The 20,974-nt window shown below is 33.8% G+C and overlaps 4 protein-coding genes across 7 annotated transcripts in view; 1 reads left to right on the top strand and 3 right to left on the bottom strand.

Annotated features, from left to right (window-relative positions):
- Nucleotides 1-2,293: 2,293 nt before the first annotated feature.
- Nucleotides 2,294-4,539, top strand: LOC106106477 (J domain-containing protein). 2 transcript variants are annotated; one of them, XM_013287058.1, is made up of 4 exons: nt 2,358-2,467; nt 2,564-2,770; nt 3,105-3,206; nt 3,284-4,539. In XM_013287058.1, the coding sequence occupies exons 2-4, from the start codon at nt 2,684-2,686 to the stop codon at nt 3,605-3,607; spliced, it is 513 nt and encodes a 170-aa protein (XP_013142512.1). In that variant the 5' UTR covers nt 2,358-2,467; nt 2,564-2,683; the 3' UTR covers nt 3,608-4,539. The 2 variants fall into 2 exon arrangements, with proteins under 2 accessions (XP_013142510.1, XP_013142512.1); XM_013287056.1 differs by having other exon boundaries at nt 2,294-2,770.
- Nucleotides 4,540-9,919: 5,380 nt separating this feature from the next.
- Nucleotides 9,920-15,620, bottom strand: LOC106106613 (prolyl 4-hydroxylase subunit alpha-1-like). Its single transcript, XM_013287217.1, has 11 exons — nt 15,231-15,620; nt 14,501-14,646; nt 14,076-14,229; nt 13,602-13,783; nt 12,805-12,944; nt 12,452-12,564; nt 12,228-12,381; nt 11,863-12,090; nt 11,559-11,627; nt 11,083-11,248; nt 9,920-10,648 (listed from the first exon to the last, which is right to left on the bottom strand). Exons 1-11 carry the CDS (start codon nt 15,407-15,409, stop codon nt 10,464-10,466), a joined length of 1,716 nt encoding a protein of 571 aa, XP_013142671.1. The 5' UTR covers nt 15,410-15,620; the 3' UTR covers nt 9,920-10,463.
- Nucleotides 15,621-16,470: 850 nt separating this feature from the next.
- Nucleotides 16,471-19,954, bottom strand: LOC106106614 (prolyl 4-hydroxylase subunit alpha-1-like). Of its 3 annotated transcripts, none has more exons than XM_013287218.1 (11): nt 19,675-19,954; nt 19,233-19,432; nt 19,017-19,162; nt 18,749-18,902; nt 18,352-18,533; nt 18,042-18,282; nt 17,806-17,959; nt 17,500-17,721; nt 16,951-17,010; nt 16,714-16,879; nt 16,471-16,650 (listed from the first exon to the last, which is right to left on the bottom strand). In XM_013287218.1, the coding sequence occupies exons 2-11, from the start codon at nt 19,418-19,420 to the stop codon at nt 16,538-16,540; spliced, it is 1,626 nt and encodes a 541-aa protein (XP_013142672.1). In that variant the 5' UTR covers nt 19,421-19,432; nt 19,675-19,954; the 3' UTR covers nt 16,471-16,537. The 3 variants fall into 3 exon arrangements, with proteins under 3 accessions (XP_013142672.1, XP_013142673.1, XP_013142674.1); XM_013287219.1 differs by having other exon boundaries at nt 19,233-19,796; nt 19,876-19,954; XM_013287220.1 differs by having other exon boundaries at nt 16,714-16,861; nt 19,233-19,954.
- Nucleotides 19,955-20,041: 87 nt separating this feature from the next.
- Nucleotides 20,042-20,974, bottom strand: part of LOC106106432 (prolyl 4-hydroxylase subunit alpha-2-like) — a 5,439-nt gene continuing 4,506 nt past the window's right edge. Inside the window, exons 8-10 of the mRNA XM_013287010.1 lie at nt 20,836-20,952; nt 20,599-20,764; nt 20,042-20,214 (exon numbers count right to left, since the gene is read on the bottom strand). Coding sequence (XP_013142464.1) covers nt 20,096-20,214; nt 20,599-20,764; nt 20,836-20,952 — 402 coding nt within the window. The 3' untranslated portion in view covers nt 20,042-20,095. The remainder of the gene's footprint in view (nt 20,215-20,598; nt 20,765-20,835; nt 20,953-20,974) is intronic.

Genomic DNA, 20,974 nt, shown 5'->3' with positions numbered 1-20,974 from the left:
AACGAAGCGCGGGAGCATTGTTGTTAAGCATTCATATGCCGGCACTCACCCATCGTCCGCGCCGGGACATCCGCCGATGCTTCCGCTGCCAAAGATGGAAGATCTTCGTACTAGTTCGTTGACAGCGGCCAGCGATGTGTTCTACGACGCACCATAACAATAGGCACTATACCTACCCGACACAGTTAATTGCACTAGGTTTATTTATTTATTTATTTTTTAATTCGTTGCCGCGAGACGCGCGTTGCGCCAGTGAACGGCGCGGGCTTACGTACGCCGACGCGTCTTCGGTCTTCGGGAGCTATTTTTGATGCAAAAGCGCGTTGGAAGTTGAGACGCCAATGTCTAGAGCATGCACGGAATATGCAATGTCGTCAGCCTTGATGTTTATACACTGTTGTAATTCTAGCGGCCGTCGTCTTTATCAGATTTATTACCATCGTAAATATCTTTTTAGCTAATAGCAAACATTTATGTCTTAATAAAGGTAATAAATTACGGATACTTTTTTGCAAAAATAGGTACTCCCACTAAAACTTTTCATAAACATAAATTAACTTATTTCGTAAACAATAACATTAACTTTTACAACGTACGATTTATTACATTATCAGAATCAAACACTACTTTACATACACAAACAATTTATATGGTTCAAATACTAAATTGTATGTAAAGCAGGTAGGTAGATAAATTTAAAAAAAGTTTTAAAGGAATATTTGAGGGTAGTATAATATTAGGTTGGGCACAGCAATCCTAAGATCATTGAGAAGACGTTGATATAATATCGATATCAAGGGTTTGAAAACGCCAAGGTGAAGCTGGAGGGTGTAAACTTTAAAAAATGATTTATAGTCATATTTAGTATTTACGCAGGATCCAGTATAGTACAAAACAAGTAAATGAACTAAATGAATTCCCTTCGCCTGTTTCTTCACTTCCGCTTTGTAATTGTGCGTAATTGATGCTTGAGCAAGTTCCTGTTTTTTAGCGACGCAGTCAAAAACCTTAATTAATGGACAGCGGTCAACAATTTGCTGCTGGGATAAGTATTTAGAAATCGCAACACTAAAAAAACACGTGAATCTGTTATTGTGCGATTTAGTTGCTTAGTGGAGATAACAGTTTAAAGGAGTCTTGTTCGACAAAAGTTCGTGAAAGAGTTGGTGAAATAATTCGTCTCCAATATATACAAATCTCTACTAAGAATATAATAGAAATAGGAAAGATTTGTATTTTTGTAGGCATTGAAATAACTCAAAAAACTACTAGGCCGATTTCAAAAATTCTTTTACCATTATAGGCTATATTTTTTTATTATTAAATATTATTAGCGAACAACAGGTAACATCAATGAATGGATTATTCTATTAGCGTTTAGCAGTTTTTGAAAAATATATCGCAAAACTTAGATTTTAACTTTTAACATTATTTTAGTCTCTATTAGAACTTGTATACAATATGGGTACATACGGGATAATACATTTAATACTTCACTATGTGAAATATACTACCTGTTCTCGTGCAAACCCCACCGGATTCACCCGCATGAAATTATAAGAGATTTATTTTATTGTTTACGTTGCGTAAAACCTTGAGCAGTAAATGTCAAAATTGCCCAAGTGACAACGAAAGACATTGGCCGTTGGCTTACAATTACTATGGCATGTTTGCTGCTATTGGCTTGTAGTTTTTGTCTCTTACTTGCTTGACATTTTTTTTTCAATTTATTCACCCCCAAAATAAATAACGTGAAAACATATAGCCTATAGCATGTCGTAAATGTCGGACGTTTTTAAAGAAAATAATATATTCAACAATATGCTGTGACCGCTTATATCCTGCATAACAAAGAAATATGTGTTTAGCTATTTTACACGCAAGCAAGTGTATTTAGCCAGTCAATCCATTCCATTGGGCTGTGCTGTCGGCTCAGTTGTCATTTATGACAACCTCGGATCCGTTCTCAGTTCACGATGACAGCTTGACATTTGCTAGAAGCAGTTCCGAACAACAACAAAAATAAGCTAGTCAATACTTTTAAATATCAAATCTGTTGATTCATGTTATTACACGGTAAATTAAAATATATCCAATATAAAAAGACATTAGTATGGTGATTTAATAAGCGTACTATGTTTTTAAAGCTGGTAAATCCATTATAGCACGTTTAAGCCTTCGATTTGCACATGAAAAAAATTCGTATATTGGAATATTTCAGTGTTGCCACTCAAGAAATTAAAATTAAACTCTTGGTTTTTTGTATTAATGCCAATAAATATCTTTATTTTCTTTTTAAATCAAATTGATAATGATAATTACTATATAATAATTATCAGCAAGTAATTAAAGTATCAATGTGATTATTAACAGTAGTTGTTTAGTAATAACTTATTTCAGTTTCAGTTTTAAGTCAACCCATTTGCAAAAAAAAATCGGCCAATACCAGACTCAATCAATCTAAAACGTAAATAATTAACTTAAAGTTATTTCATTAATTTAGTATGTTTTAGATTTAGCGTACGCAGAGAATTCAGTGTTCTGTGATTTTATTGGTTTTAAGGTGGACAACATACTCGTTAACTTGTGCGCAAGCGTAATCAAAGTTAAAGTAGAGCAAAGAGCCAAGAGTCGGCCAGCCAGTATTTTGTTGGGTGTTGTGCAGGTGGGTTGGGTCGTGAAAATGACCGGAGTGGATGAGATATTGAATTATCAAAGAAACCCTGACGAAGATTATTACGCTTTGCTGGGCTGCGACGAGCACTCTACGGTAAGTGAAATGCTGTGCGTTGTTTATAATGGCAATTTATAATACAGGTACAATAGCAATTAGACCTTTGTAAAAGTATTGATTCGATGTTCTATTCAATGACCTTATTTTAAGCGAAGGCTATACGTGACCTACATCCTTCTAGCGATACTTATACTTGGTAGAGGTGTTTTAAATACAAAGACAGCTACTTAACATTTTAAAATGCGCAATTACCTAGACTAGAAGGAAAAACCCAGCACCATAAAATGAATCATTATAGTTTTAACTGGGATTTCCATATTTTATATTATCAAGTTTATGAGTTGTTTTTTTTTTGTTTTAATAATTACAGGTTGAGCAGATAACTGCAGAGTATAAGGTGTTGGCTCTGCAACACCACCCTGATAAGAATGATGGTGATAAAGATGCTGAAGCTAAATTTCAACAACTAAAGGTTTAAAAACTTACTTCTGATTTAATAGTAATTGGTTGTTATCTGCCTTTATGATGACACAATGTTAATATTTATAGGAGGCAAAGGAGACACTATGCGAGCCATCCAAGCGGGCTCTGTATGACAAGTGGAGGCAGAGTGGTGTCGCTATGGGGTACAAGCAGTGGCTGAGCATGAAAGATCATGTGCAGCAGTCAATGCACTGGTCCAAGCCCAACACCAAGGACCGTATGCTGGAGGGTGAGTCTGGCCACTCGTCTGGCCCATCCAGCCTGGGCCCGAGCGTCGCTGCTGCTCGCAGGGCTTCCGAGGGCGGAGCTGCTCTCTGGGGACGCTGGGGTCCTGGCAATCAGGAGCCACCATCCGAAGTGATCTCCAAGTTCCGTAATTATGAAATTTAATTTAGCATAACAATGCTACTTATTTCTTTTTGTTGTGATATTTTTATTGATCTGACATAATTATAATTTTATTCTAAGTTTTAATTTGTTATTTTGTGCCCCAATGGCAGATTTAGGATTGGGCGTTTATGCATAATTTTAAATAATCACCTCTTGCCAATATTGATGTTGTGTTTTAATTTATAAAATTAAATATGGTATGTTAACTGAAGCTATAGAATAGCTTTATATTCATCAAGTCAGCTCGTCAAAATAGGTAATCTTCTTGAATGTGACTCGCAACTATTGATGTTAAATGTCTTTTGATCTAATGAATGTTAGTATGTTTTAGAAGTAACTATGTTAGAGAACCCATGTTTATTGTGAAACCATTAGCGTTGATCTATATTGTCCTTAGCTTTAAGCTCTGCACATTCCTAAAGTCCAACTTATGAGTCTGATATTAAACATTTCTTCGTTAGAACAATATGTTATCTATAAGAATCTCGAAGTTTTGAAGATTTATATTTTTGATCCCCTTTATTACTATTTGTCTACGGTTTGTATTGCATATTCCAACAGATTATGGGAACGAGTGAAATTGAATTGTTGTGAGATACGTACAGGGTATAGAAGGATGGACAGATTAATTTATTTTTTATTTGAACAAAGGAACCTGACATCTCTACATTGCCTATTACTTAATTTATATAATTTATAAATCTATCTCTACAATTTATTCCTGTTACCCAAATCTAGTTATATAAGTAGAATTAATCACATTATTATGTGTTGAATGTTTTTATCAGTATTTATGAATCAAATATTTTAAATGAAATCTGAATGTTATATTGATGTAATAGCTATATAATGGATGTTTTGTCTTAAATCACAATTAGTAATATAAAATTTAGTTTTGATGTTGTAGTAAACAATAAAATTCTACTCTAAAATCAGTGTTTTCATTTCATACTAACCTAACAAAACTTTAATATTTGTAAATGTATTTATAACCAAAGCAAATAATTATAGTTTGTTAATTATTGGTCCCATCAGAAAATGACTATAGAAATGATCCTTTGAACTAAGGTCTTGACATTTAGAGATGCAGATTTCCTTTAGATTACCAGCAAATTGTATAAAATACAGCTTACATTTAAAAAAAAATTTTTTTGAATGAAAAGTTATTTTAAAAGAAATTATTTATTATAAAAAATACTGTCAACAGTTGGGTTGCAGTGAGATTATGTCATTAGGATTTTATAGAGGCTTCTGAGATAGAAAATATAGTGTAATACAAAACAATATGGCTGTGAAAATAATCTAAGTATGTACTAAATAAGGCTACGCGTTATTAAAATAACTTAATACAGTGCGTCTTGTAGGAACAAATACTGAAAAGGACTTTCAGATATTAAAAAAGTAAAGATAAGGCATAAATTAGCCACTAGCAGTAGTAGTTGGATTCAATGAATATAAATGCAAAAAAATCTAATCCGTTTTTTATATTGAGGGCATAAGGTATATGACATACTTTGATGTACAAAGTAGGTTAGTGCCTAGAGCTAGCTTGGACGAGTATTGATTGTTACTCAGCAGCGCCATTATAGAGTCGCGGAATTCTGAGGAACTAATAAAATATCCTGCGCAAATACAAATTACTCCTACCTATATTGATGCCCTTATATTTTATATGCATAATGTTATCAAAGAGTTAAGAGTTCGAAACATGTGAATAATTGTTGAAAAACCTGTCTGATATAGGTTGTCCTTTTCATATAACTCATTTGAAATAACTTCTTATTCTTAATGTAATAAATAACATATTTTATCTAGAAACTTATTTAAGGAATACAGTTGTAAATAATAAAAACATTTCTCTTTTCACCCATATTTTTAAGTCCTCATTTTATTTTCATAAGCTTTTTAAGTGCTTAGTCGATGTTAACATAAAATTATTATTCCATTCATACATTTTCTTTGAACTATAACTTAATATACTGGATACGAGCGAGCTTTTAACGTATTATAGATCAAACGATATACAGGATGATTTTTAACGGACGGATCAACGCTTTTGTGGAGGTAGAGGACCTTAATAGATATTATTTAAACGCAAAGTATGTTGTCCGATTTTCTATAGTTTTAAAGTTATTTAATTTTTTATAAAAAAAAAACAGATTTTTCCGATTTTTACAAAACCTTACATTAGTGCCATAATTGCAAATAATTCACATTAATTTTGGGTAAATAATGTTGTAAAGAGCGATTATTACATTAAAAGTAGTTTACTTTTACTGTGAATAAAAAACGAAGACTTAAAAATGTATTGGTTTAAAAACTTTTACGACCAAAGATGTATGCGGACCTTATAGAATAGCACAGCGGGTAGAGGCAAAACTTAACAAAAAATTATTAAGTTGCTTCCTTGTTCCTCTTCTATAAAAAAACATATATTAGTTCTATATGCGTATGGTAGCCGTATGCAGGTGGCGCCATTTCTTAGTTAAGTGGAGCGGTGCATTTTTCAGAATAAGTGTTATGTAAACACGAGCGTCGCATCCCAACACGACATAAAGTACATTTGGAGAATCATTAACGATTTCGCGCCAACCGTCATGTTTATGAATTCCGCGGATTGTTAAATGCAAAGGAAAAAACAAATTCAACGCGTGCCACTGCCACAAAAATACATAGCAATCGAGGATGTTTAAGTTGTTTTCAGGTAAATAGTAGGAAAATTTGGAAACATCTGACAAATTTTTAAATATGAAATAATTTTTTACCAATATTTAATACATTTGTATGTAACTAACAAGCCTAAAAATAGTAAAAATTGCAAGTAATTTCGAAAAAAATTGCATTAAAGTACAAATTACCGCAACTGTTATAGTAAAACATAAAAAATGCGCTTAAAAAACTAACATTTTATTTTTCAAGGCAGCTTCTAATCACGGGCTCATTTAAGTAGATATTAAATCTTGAAATTATGTTTATTTTATTACATGACTAGCTTTTGCCCGCGACTCCGTCCGCGTGGAATTATGAAAAACAAAAGTGAGTAGCCTATGTGTTCTTCCAGACCATCCTCTACGTCCATTCCAAATTTAATCGATATCCGTTTAGGCAACAAACTCTTACGAACATCCATTCATCCATCCATCTAAACTTTCGCATTTATAATATTAGTAAGAAGTAAAATTGCACTCTACAGTATACAAGAATAAGATTTTGATTTAAACTAACTTGAACTATTATAATTTAATGTTACTACAAATGGTTCCTTACTCATCATGAATGTGGAAATCAACTTTTAAAATAGCAATCGACGATTTAAAGACCATTTCCATAGGAGATAGCACTGAGATTGCATGCAAAATTAAAAATTGATTTACTAGGGACATTCTAAGAATGGAAAAATGGTGACAATTATGGTTCAATTTATATTACTATAATCAAACTTGAACTTACAATAATGTGCGAACTCCAAATTAAGTTGTGCTGTACAAATGTCACGTGCCACCAACTACTTAACCACAAGTTCTTTTGGACTTTATGATTTTAATCGCGATATAGATAAAGCGACCAAGCAGCTATCACAAAATTAATTTAAAACGGTTTCGTAAGTGACGGTAACTGACAACCACTGCGCGTCTTGTAGTAATAGGTAGTACTAGTATGAGTTCTCAAACTACCCACTTTTTTAAGACAATAACAAAATAATTCGGATTACCTACATTTAAATTATATAAGTTACAAGGACCCGCGAATAGCTACTAACTAATGTTAAAAGTTTCATCATAATCTGATAGCAAAATGTCCATGTGCACTAATATGATTATACGTAATCTAATTTATATGTACAATACTAACTTAGACTAGTCTAGTCTAGTCTAGTAGAATACTAACTTAGTAAACTTCTAAAAAAGAATGAATGTATATCTGTAAAAATTATAATAAAATAAAATAGTGGACAAGCATAGAAATACTGATTTGCGTTATTACACTATTTGAAAGTCTATTTACAATTTAGTCCTAAAATTTAGGTCACAAGGACAGGGCTGGTTTTGGGGCATCAACCGCACTTAGAGTCTTTAAGTGATCACTAGGGCTTCCCTTAGTGTACATTTAGTTGATAAATACACTGAGACGCCGCTTAGGTAACCAATATAATTGATTGTGACAGAAAATAACTTAAATTTCAATAGAGTTTGACAATAATTTTGTGAGACAAACACATTGGCAGATACGTCGTTTGTCAGCGAGCAGGTGAGGATTCCGATCGGTGGATGTTTACAGTCCAGAGCTCCGGTTTCATCGTTAGCGGCCGTGGTCTCCGCTCCCAGCAGTCACCGACCAGCATTTGGCCCACGCGAAAGTGATATAAGTGGCTGTCTTTTCACAAACGTGGCTAAATACCCATTAAAAAACCAATTAAAATGTGCTCCCTAAAAATTACTGTAAATTGCTTACAAAATTTTAATTGTCAATTGCATTTAAATAACTAATTAGAAACACAAAAACAATAAATTAAATTTTGGCATCGTAATGTAGGTAAGTGATTTTTTGGCATTCGTGTAATGGCAACATCGATTACATAATGGTTAATAATGCTGATATTTGAGTACCTTCATTAACCTTGTAGGTCTTAATTTTTGTGTTTAACAAGTCATAAGAATTAGTTTATTAATTAAAGTGACTTGGTATAAATGTGACAAACAGACACAGACCTCACAACAGTCAGAAGTTTGTTAGTCTTGGAGTATACATACCGCTTACATCTAGGTTTTTTAGTTTTATAGTTGAAGTCACTATTTGTATTGTCTTATGTGTCTTTTTAAAAAAAAAATGTGATGTCTACTAGCGAATTAATTGAACTGTAATTGAATCTTATGTATAGAAGGATTAAGGATCAATATGTACGTTATTTAAGTTAAAATGAAGTAAAGAACAGTTATTGTCATTTCTGATATCAAGTATTTAAAGATGTTGAAAAAATGAAATCAGCGTTTTGTGAACATATTCGCAACAGGCAGTGGCAGATAAAGTCTCTGATTACTTGTTTTTACAATAACTTTATAACTTTCAAGTTATGTAAGTTTCAAAATCGGCTTAGTTGCTTTGGAGTTTTATCTCGTTTACAAACAAATCTCTTATTACTCTCGAATGCACTGATTGGGTTTACATTATTCCATACATAGCTGGAATCGATTACTAGACTGAAACAATCTGAACTGGACTTGTCGAGTTATCGATTTTTTATTAGTAGAGAATGCTTGTGTTATCGATAAAACTGTAATGATAATAAATGATTTTTTTTCATACTTAAATAATCTACTTTTTTTCTTCATTTGTGTTAAGCGATATAATTATAAACAGATTTTGTTGTTTACTATAAACAAAGACACAACAAATCTGTCCTCTTTCTTATATGACTGAAGTACATTAAGTAAGAGACAAATATATCGATGTTCAAAACAATACAAAAGTATAATTCGCGTATTGCACTAAACGTTGAAGTGTTTCTCGGTATGTACCTCCGCAACCCGAGTATCAATAACGTGCATCACTCCATTGACCTTATAACAAAGAATCGTTATTCCATAACAATGCGTCGCCACTCGGAAAACCGTTTTTACAGACATTACGGAAATGTTTGTTATTTCACACCGAACGAATTCTTGAAAAAAATGTAATGGTAAAATTCAGTAACAGATTATGGAATATAGAAATATAAATTAACTGAAATACAATTTTATTATGCATATTCAAATTCCAGATGTGGCTTATAAATTCTGAGTTTTAAAACTTAAAGAAAAGGAAAGCAACAGGGATGCATCTATGAAACCGGAGACCAATTAAAAAAAAAATGTCATTTAAACTTCCTTAAGCGAACTAAATTTTTTTTTAATGATGAATTAAAAAAGTCCACTCGTAGGGAACTGTGACGGGCAACTATTTTTAAATAAAAAAGGAAAAAAAAACACTTAACTCAATTTATTAATTCGGAGGTGATTACAGCGATGTTGGTACGAAGAGAGGCTGAAGTTCGCCGTCGGAGTGTTTCATAGCAAACACAGTAGTGTGCAATGCTAAGCTCTACCATGCATGTACTTACTTTGTTTGTTCTGAAATATTCTATACTCCATCATTATGAAGATATTCAGTCCAAGAAGCTCCAGTGGCGAGGTTAATTTAGGGTAATGTATAAACAACAAGAATGTTATGTACAGTATAAGTTTAATTCTATATGTAACGTTTTTGTTGTCTTAAATTGCTCTCCACTAACCTTGCTGAAGATGTGAAGAAAGAAGATAACTCAAGACGTCCGAATTTTATTTCGTGATCGTAATTTGATGACCACTGCAACGTAAATTGTGTAATGTTTATGTTATTTTGAAACATTTTGTTAAGATTTTTGTCAAAATTAAAAGTAATAAGTAGATAAGATACGCTTGTTAGCTTCAAGCCTATGTAAGCTTTTACTCTACAAAAGTCTAAATATATTTGTGTTATAATTACGCATGTAAAACTATACAAAGGACAAACTAGTCAAAGAGATAGAAAATATCGTTAATCTAGAAGCCATTTCACCTTTCCATTTAAGATATATCCAAACAATTGGCGAAAGAATCTACATACGTAGGTAAGTATTTACTGTAAATGAAGAAAATTAAAAAAAAATAATGTGTTAAATAATTATATTTATACAGAATGTTTTCAGATGTAGAAACAATATATTACAGAAACGATATACCCAGTAAAGGAGTGCATTGTTTATTGAAGACGAAAAACGGTTACAACTGAACAAACAGATAAAAAATTTATTAAGTTCGAGCTGAAAAGATAGAAGGAATTCTACAGATCATAAAAATGTCTATGCATACATACATTTTTCAAGACCGTTTTTTGTAAACCAGTCAATTATAAATTGTCTATGATACTCATCCGATGTCTTTGGTTGGGGCATAAAAATATTCCGTTTGACGTTTTCTAATTGGTGTTCCAGGTTACAAGGTCGGATGAACTCTTGCCCTACTTGATGAAACCATTTGTTCGAAACTAAAAGGTAATGATACTTGATACTAATATTATAAATGCGAAAGTTTAGATCGATGGATGGATGTTTGTTAGAGTTTATAACCTAAACGGCTGAACCGATGTCGATGAAATTTGGTATAAACGTAGTGTATAGTCTGAAAATACACGTAGGCTACCCAGTTTTGTTTTGATTACCTCCACGCGGAAAGAGCCGCGGACGAAAGCTAGTTTTATATATAATTCTCATTCTTAGATGGAAAAGATCAAATTTTAATATTAAACTCGTTGCCATATCTAGAACGATCTCGGAGCTAGCATTACATCTATTGTGTTCCTGGGAAGTACTGCAATTTTGCGAAGAAACCGCCTTTATTGCGAAGAGTTACTGTTATGGATATTATGCATTACTTTTTGAGAGGAAATCTATTGTTTTTTTTGTACAGTTGGATACTCACTCCACTTGGAGCCGCGCAGCACGGGGCAGGCGGCGTGGCGTGTAGAGATGTCGCCCTCACCCGACGGGTGCAGGTTCGTCCAGACCAGTGCCGAGTTCTTCTCAGGGAACACACTCAAACCTAACTCCGTGAACACTGTGGCGCCCCCTTGTGACACGTCGGACATCTGATTATTGTATAAAATGTGGGCATAAAATTATACTTTATTTTTATTCGTTCTTGCATTTTATTACCGTATTTTTTTTTTTTTGTTTTCATTGCGATCTAGATACATTAAGTTCGAAAAATCTGTCAATATTTTTAACACACAACGGCCGATAAGATAAAATAACACGACGTTAATATGTAATAGTTAAAGTTCATAGGTTATCAAATAACTTTAAAGTAAATTGTTCTTATAGTATTTTATGTGTTTTAAAACATGTAAGAAGAGTTACGCGACAAAAAAGTATTTATCGAGTAATAAACATACTCACATAGAATATGATAGTTGCTATTCTGTTTCCGTACTGTTTCATCTTGGGCAATTCTGGCACAGAGTCTTTCTGTTATATAATTTTAATACATCCAATTAAAGGAAATAAACAAGATAAACTAATTTATAAAAACTTTACATGCAAACTGTTAGAATCATACTATGTTGTTGGTTACTGAAATGACTGCATCGCCATTACGATAAGTTTAAAATATTTCACTGCTAAACATGTTAGGCCTTTCCAATGCTAAGAATGATTCAATGACTTTTGCTGTTCTTACGAGGAAAGCAATAAAAATAAATACCAAGAAAAAATCAAAATGCGGTGAGAAATGTCCACCGAGGCCGTAGTTAACGATCTGCAGGGGCTCTGCTGTGGCCGTGCTGAGGCCGGTGAGGTACGCCGAGCGACGTGAGAGGCGCGCCACCACCGGCGAACTCGAGTCGTACAACCACGCCGTCTTACTGATGCGGTACTTCGACACCGTATCATTCGTGAAATCGGTATAACCTGCCAGTTCCGATCGTTTGAGCTGCCACAAAAGTCCAATTAACAGCTAGAGAGCTTCAAACCCAGTGTTCATCCTGGTACTATTTTATAATATTAAAATTTAACAGATTTATTAGTGTGGTCTATCGACTGTTTGTTGAAATGTTTTGATATTCTTACCTTCTGTTTCGATATAATCTTCAAATGTTCGATCTCCTCGTCGCTGATCACGTTGTAAAAGACGAAAACATCAGGCTCTATGTATAATTGCTCCGTCTTGATCGGTGCTAACTTCAGAAATGGATGAGTGTGTGTAAGGTAACTGCACTTTAATCTAAAAAACGTAATAATTACAATCTTGTACATTGTTTAAAATAACAAACCTTATAAGAGAGAATACGTACTTCTTTGTAACCTCAGTAGGCAATTCTATTTCTCCGCGACAAAGCGCTTCGTAAACAAACTGTTCCTTCCTGAAATATCTTTGATATTCTTCACTGTCTTCGTCAAGCTCGTCCTTGAATTGAATTTTAAATATTTATGAATTAGGTAAAGTAATTTCTTGATAAATTCTTAATATTTACATATTGCTAGTTATTGTATAGATGGGACAGAGTTTAAATCTACCTGACCTCTATTTAAAGAGCCACACAACAATAAAAAATAACTATATAAAACGGTATCTTGAATAGCTATCCCTCAACTTTAGCTTAGCTTAGTACCTAATTTTGTCTAAGTTGGCGTATTGTTTACTTACGCTGGAGTCTTCCGTACTAGGAGATTCTTCCAACATCTCAATATTTATTATCGTACTGATATAATCTTCGATTTCAATTGCATATTTTTTATCAATATCCAATATTTGCTTAGTTGATTTAAACACAGCTTTAGCGTCATCTGTAATTTTTTTTCATTAAATTGTACCATTTTTATACGTAGTTGTGTTGTTAATTCAATTAAGATAAATCTCGGTTAAGTAAAATCCGATCGGCGCGTCTCTCCATCAATTAGGTTAAAAGCCCAGCGACCTATATTGGCTATCGATTTACTGTTCTGAGAGTTTGTTGGCACTTTTATTTCAATTATAAATCGTAGAGTTTTATCGTTGGATTTAATTGTAATATAGATTATGCTAATTTCCACATATTGTGTTGAACATTAATAAATGTTCCATCTTAATGTTTTTATGTTAGAAAAGTTTTTGTTCAATAAATTGATTTTGAAGATTTCTAGGAAGTTAATTAACTAAAAGTCCCATTAAGTTAGTGTATATCATACTAATATTATAAATGCAAAAGTTTAGATGGATAGATGGATATTTGTTAGAGTTTGTAGCCTAAACCGTTGAACGGATTTTGATGAAATTTGGCACGGTTATGAATGATAGTCTGGAAGAACACATAGTTTTTACTTACACATAGTTTATACTTTTTCTTTTTTTAATTCCACGCAGACGGAGTCGCGGGCTAAAACTAGTTATTTATAAAGTCGACAAGGTAATTTACTACAGTTAGATAATTTCTAATTCAGAATATTTTAAACAACTATACAGACCCACGTAATATAGAGCATAAGAAAAATAGTTAAGGATTTCAGTCTCCGAAACTTCTTGCGTTTCATTTTCCTTCTTGAATTTCTTAAGCGCTTCTAAGAACCATTCTAATGCATGTCTAAACTTATTGTGTACGTAAAGTATTTGACCAAGTTTAAAACAATCGTTCACAGTCATGGAATAACTGAAATAGTGATAAATATATATATATATATATATTTTTATAAAAAAAAGGGGGCAAACGAGCGGATTTTAAAAATCATTTGATTTTCAGAAATTCTTGTAATTTATTTATGGTCAATGTACCTAGTTATTAACACATTCTGTGCCGACTCGGCCTTCGAGTCCACTTTAAATGGAACATTAAAGTGACACTGAATATTTAAGAAAACTTTTTACACAGTAACATTTAATTTTTATTTTAGTTTCATGACAGTATAAATATCCTATTCATACTTTAAAAAAGTTAATGTTACCCAAATGATGCATCAGTCAGTCTTCCTTTAGCGAGTTTGGTGACGTTTAGCGCATAAGTATTTTGTAGTCTGGAGAGGGCTATCGCTGAACCAATCAGATCCTCTTTTGTAGGATATATGAGATCTTCATGCCGTAGTTTAATAGTACTATCATCTTGGAAATAAAAAAAATAATTAAAAAGGTCGTTGAATGACCTTTTCCAGACCTTTACCACAGAGTAGTCGAGTCTTTTATTTTATATCTATATTTATCCGTGTATATGTATATATGATAATAGGTAAATAGTTTATTTTATTTTTAGGCTCTTGATAATTAGTCGTTATAATATAATTAAATCTCAAATCAATTTTCCAATACAAATAATTTACTTTTTTCAATCTTGGAGGACATACTCTTATTCTGTGTTTTAATTATCCTAACTTACTTGTAACATTTTGTATATTTTGTGTGATGTATTCCAAGTCAGAAGTAAGCCGCTTTATGAGAATGTACGCGTTAACAGGATTCTCCAAATACTCCGAATAATCTTTAGAGGCTAATTCTTTTTCTTTTTTGTACAGATTCAATTGCCTAAAACAAGATAATAAAAGTAAATTGAATTGCTACCTAAGCGATACCGAGAGCGGTAGTTATCAACACGTACGATGGTTCTACGATATGTACCTATTAAATTGTACGCCATGGCCATCGATGGCAGTGAAAGTGTTAAAATCAGATTACGTTAACGTATCACAGTGGAAATAATGATTCAATCAAGTAAAATGAGGCTCGAACTCTACGTTAAAGATCGTTCAAGTTGCTTACAAAGTCATTTCACTCTATAAAACATGATACTAAATATCTTTCTACTTACGATATAATAAAATACACAAGTGAAATATGTTAGCTAGCTGTTACCGCGACTTCGTTCACGCAATATTAAGATAAAAAGTAGCCTATATGCCCGTCTATGTCAGTAAAAGTCCGGTTGAAATCGGCCCAGCCGTTTCGGAGGTTACTCGGAACAAACGCGGCTTACGGACAGACAGACAAAAAAAATGCGATTTCGTTATCAGCAGCGCAAATACATCATCTTCCCGTAATCTGGAATTTTTCTTTTGATATTACAGACACTCTAATTTTTTTAAATGTATGTATAGATTATAAAAACGTACGTTGTTAAAGTATCAGGGCTTTTCTCTTCTGTTTCGATGTAATATTCTAAATCCTCTATAGTCCTTTCTAGAGTAGGTAGCAAGGCCACCAGGTCCGTTATCGCCGTATACACTTCTGCCTCCGTCCAAAGACTTGGTTTACAATAACAAATTAAAAATAGTGATATTTTAAAAAACATTATCGAAACGAGAAAACGTTTACACTGAAACGAAATTAAGAAATATTGATTCCGTATGTGAATACTACATATTTTAAATTAAAAACGATTTTACGGATTTAGTCGCGGTATCGAGAAAAGCAAGAAATACTCTTATTGATCAGCTAGGATCTGAAAACCCTCATCTAAAATCATGAATTGGAAAAGTTAGTGTTAAAATAAAATTAAATAATAAAAAAATGTTAATTTAAATAGAAATCTTACTAATATTATAAATGCGAAAGTTTGGATGGATGGATAGATGGATGGATGTATGTTAAAGTTTGTAGCTCAAACGGCTGAACGGATTTGATGAAATTTAGCATCGATAGAAGAACACATAGGATAATGCTTTTGTTTTTTTTTTTTAATTCCATTCGGACGGAGTCGCGGGCTAAAGCTAGTGTAAAATAAATCAGATAATTGTAACATTAAGTTCGATTGTGAGATGTAATCGATATTCTATTGTGTCTTTTAAAACTAATTTTTAATTTCACTTTTAAAAATATACAAACCTTGTTATATCACAAGTTTAATTAATTAAAATAACAATACAAAAAAGTGGAATATAGTATAACCAATTTCTCAATGCACAGTATGCAACACCCATTGCTTATAATATAAGGTGAAATTATTTACAACATTGTACATTGCTGCAAAATATTGCTACCGATAAGTCCTGCAGATAGTTTTTTTTTTATTAAATAAGAGTAACTTATCACCAGTTAACTTTTGTGCCCAATGTTTGTAGTACACGTACTTTGCCTTTTTCGACAATATTACATTCACACAATACTTTTTTTTTAGTTTTCCAGTGAGGCAATTTGTATCGCTGATTGTAGGTAAGCGTGAAATAAGATGTTTCGCCTTTATATTGGAAATGCAATCTTTATTATTCACTTAGCTAGACTCCTTTCCGATTTTTTTGAGCGCAAGCAAAGCATCTAGTAAGTTTGCATATTACCATCTCGCGTATCTACTATTTAGCATAGCATTATCTACTTCAATTCATACACAGTCTTTTTACAATACGAAATAAATAGTTTCTTATTATAACGTCTATTTGTTTCAAAACAAGGGAATATACAACATATATATATGCTACAACACTTATACTCTAGGTTTGGCTTTTATAATTTCCCGTAAAACCTCTTCTGGTTGGTATTTCAGATCACACGGCGCAAGTAATTCTTGGCCGTCTTGATGAATCCATTTACTGGATACTGAAAAAAAAAATCGTTAGTGATTGTTTCTTCGGTATATATTTGTATGTTTTTAGCACTTACTCCACTTGGAGCCGCGCAACACGGGGCAGCCGCCATGAAGCATGGCGACGTCATTTTCGCCCGACGGGTGCAAGTTCATCCAGAATAAAGCCGCATTCTTCACGGGGAACACGCTCAGCCCCAGCTCCAAGAACACAGTGGCGCCCCCCTGTGCTACGTCAGACATCTCAACAAATACAAGTTTTTTTTTGTTCAAAAGCATTATCCAAGAAAAGCTAACGAATTTTAGACACTTACATAGAATATAACCGTAGCAAGCCTTTTGTCGAATACATTTTCAAAACGCATTTTACTTTTCTGAAATAAAATTAGAAAAACTAATTTAGTATAGTTTACTACCTAAGCTGCAAATAGAAGTATTGGCTTAACATGTGAAATTATAAAGTTATTATTATTACCCACACCCGGGCTTCGTCCACGTGCGCACAACATACTACACACACCGCGTGTAAAGAATAAGTACCGAGAAAATAGTTACTTAGCGCGAGCGTGTAGATGTTATAATGCACTTTCTGATTGTATAGACATATTTAACATATCGGCGCCCAAAGTTAAACGAATCCTCAATGACCGTTTTTTCAATACGCGATAGTGAGTGGAAGGTGATCTTTATCTTCATATAAGTGTGATACAATTTACAAGGACTGAATTTTATTATAATATATATTTGTGACTATCTGCGATAACTTGTAATTGGCCTTCATTTTTTTGTTTCTTTTATTATTATTATTTAAAGTTATCTGTAAGTTATCCGTAAATAAATAAAATAAAACAAAATAAACATACCAATTGATTGTCATGATGTGGTACGTAGTACCCACCAATGCCGTAATTAAGGACTTGCAGTTTCTCCGCAGAGGCGATGCTCAGACCAGTGAAATCCTCGACGCGCTGCGAGACGCGCGTCACCACAGGGGAATCTTCGTCCTTCAGCCAAGCCAGCTTCGCGATACGATAGTCTGATGTTGTCCCTTTGCCCATGAAATCGACGACAGACGCACGTTTCAACTGCACGTCAGGAGAACGAAAGAACATAAAGATCGATGGCGACTTATTTAATAACAGATTATGTAATGGAATGTTTGAACTGACTCTGGGTCTAGCCATGGTCTTGATGTGCTCAATCTCGTCATCGCTCATCACCCCATAGTACACGAACACGTCGGGCGCTATGTACACTTGTTCCGTCTTTATAGGAGCTAGTTTTAAAAACGGATGATTTTTCGTCAAATAACTGCATTTGAGTCTGAAATTGGAAGAATACTAAACAACATGTGACATTTTAGAACTCATGTTGGATACAACTGTTGTATGATAATACAACTCACTGGCTAACTATTTGAGAGGGAAGTTCCATTTCACCGCGACAAAGGGTTTCATACATTTTAGTGTCTGCTTCTAAATAGATTTCATCTTCATCTTCGTCGTCCAGTGCATTTCCCATTTCAAGTATCTTTTTATTTTCTCTTACTTTCTTCACATAATACGGAATGTATTTAAGAGCATGTTGGTTGTTCGGTTCAATAGTTAGAAGTTTGTTGGTCCATTCTAAAGCTGTTAGGCCATCATCTGTAAAACGGAGACAATGTTGGAGAATTTGGAGTTTGTGACCTTGAAAAGCTAATAAAATGAAAATACCTAATAGATAATGCAAGTAGCTTATGTACTCCAGTATCTGGACTTCTGATAAATTTTGTACTTCGTCTTCTACTTTGTATTTGCGGAGCGCTTCTTCCATCCATCGCAGGGAATTGGAGTATTTGTCAATAAGGTACAGCATGCGGCCCAGCTCATAGCAGTCGCTGGCACTCAGAGGTGTACTAGGAAACAAAAATACACTATTTTACTCAAAAAAGCACGTACGTAATGCACGTAAACCTTTAATATTTATTGATAACAATGAAAAACCCTTCTAGTAACTAACTTTTCCTGTAACCTAACATGACTGTATCCAAGGTCTAAATACATCTTTTCCAAACAATCAAAATCTTACGGTTCCAGACCAAAACGCAATAGCATTCGCAAGTTTGTCTACCTATAAACGATTCCATTCAATCTCCCCTGTGCGAGTTCTCGTATATCCAGTTTGTATGTTTTCTGTAGTCGAGTCAACGCCTGCGCAGCGCCCTTTAGGTCCTCCTCGGTGGGGTACACCTCTGGGCTGCTAGCTGTCACATCTCTAACGAATTCTGTAATGTGTTCATGTAATGAATAATGTGATACATCCTACTCTAGTAGGTCCAAATAAGCGAGGATGCAATTGGAACATTTATAATGATAAACGCATTTAACTCTCGCTTTACCTGTTCCACTTTTAATCGTCTTTTCGATAAAATCTAAATCTATAGTGAGTCGCTTCATTAGAGTGAATGCGTTGATTGGATTGCCCAAATAGTTATCGACGTCCACCAGAGCCATATTATGTTCTCTTCTGTACATATTTAACCGTCTAAAATAAAATAAAAATCACATGAACTGTGACACATCAGTAAAGAATCTCCACATAATGATAGATTTACTTTTTTAAAACGCCAAGTCTTTTCTCCTCTTTTTGAATGTGGTTGTCCAAGTCAACGATGATCTTTTTTTGGGTCACCAGCAGCTGTTCCATGTCGGATATGGCTGTGTATAGCTCCGCGCATGTCCATACCCGAAAGTCGAAGATGAGCGCGACGCAAATAAGACACAAAGTATGCTTGTGTAGCATTTCAACGCCGCACTAAAACAATTGCCATTCCAAAAACAAAAGAATATAATAAGCAACTAGCGACTAACAGAAATTAGGATATTACTATACTATTAGAAAGAGAACATGACGTATATATCTGCATAACATTTTGTAGTTTTTTCTCGTATTGAATTTCTTGTCTATAGTAATTTAAGCGGGAAATTAACTTTTTTTTCTATTTATAAAAGAGGTTTATTGCAACTATTACTCGTTAAATTAAGTAAAATCTTTACCCCGATCTAGTTTTTTACGTGTAACGTGTTTACCTTGCCGACGGATTGTTACAGCACGCCGCTGCGCCGGCGCACGGCTCGCGACCATCAACTCTACTGAGAATTATGTTAAAGTAAATTACCTGTAAAGGAGACCGTCTTCAAACACTAACATTTTTCTGTCATTCTTCGTAGAAAGAGAAAGTAGAAATACAGACTTACCAACATTGGATTTATTTTGTAAAGATTACTGTCGTTAACAAATATAAAATAAACCTTTAAAAAAGTTAATCCTGCAAACAAAACTAGTTTGATACTACCAAACTAAGGTAAAATTTCAGTTAGTTCTGACTCGACAATTTCGGTAAAATAAATAAAACTGTTTAAATAAATTAAATAAAACATTTTAATGTAACAACGTTTATAACGAAAACTCTTTGCACTATTCCGTTGCTCTGGGCTTGGCTTTTATAATTTTCCTCATAACATGTTCTTGTTGGTATTCCAGATCGCACGGCGCGAGCAACTCTTGGCCGAGTTGGTGGATCCATTTATTTGATACTGTAAAAACAATGAAATACAATGTACAAATATGTCAAAAGGTTATTTTCAAATTCAATAAGTAAACCATTAAGTTTACAAGGAATATTACTCTTATCAGAAAGAGCGGTACAGGTAAAACTTTTGCTTGCAACTGTAACATAAAGTAAACTGTCAGACCTGAATGTCTGGCTTCCACTTTGGTAATACAATGGAGCAGTACCACAAGCCAGTCATAGATTGTATGGTTTCATTGACGCTGGTTATTCACGTATGATAGTTTAATACTAACTTATTTATTAAGCTCTACTGGCCAACTGGCCAGTTCAGAACCGCGCATCGTACCTCATAAATGCTACGTTTGCATGTTTGTATGTGTGTTTGTATGTCTGTTGTAGTGCTCACCCCATTTGGAGCCGCGCAGCACGGGGCAGGCGGCGTGCCGCGTCGACAAGTCGCCCTCGCCCGAAGGGTGCAGATTCATCCAGACCAGCGCCGAGCTTTTCACAGGGAACACACTCACTCCAAGCTCCGTGAACACTGTGGCGCCCCCTTGCGCCACGTCGGACATCTCAACAAATACAAATTATGTTAAAGCTTTCGGCAAAAAAACGACTTGTAGACATAATTTATAATACATACATAGAATAAAACTGTAGCTATCCTGTTACCATCAGCAGATTCATAAGGCAATTCGTTTTTCTGCAAAAACAAAATTACACATTTAAATACGAGCAAAATAGGTCGATGGGTTGGAAGTTTTGTTACATACCAGTGTAAA

Source organism: Papilio polytes, unplaced genomic scaffold, assembly GCF_000836215.1.
Source record: "Papilio polytes unplaced genomic scaffold, Ppol_1.0 DF822178.1, whole genome shotgun sequence".
Taxonomy (NCBI): Eukaryota; Metazoa; Arthropoda; class Insecta; order Lepidoptera; family Papilionidae; genus Papilio; species Papilio polytes.
This window is presented reverse-complemented; position numbering and strand designations above follow the sequence as displayed.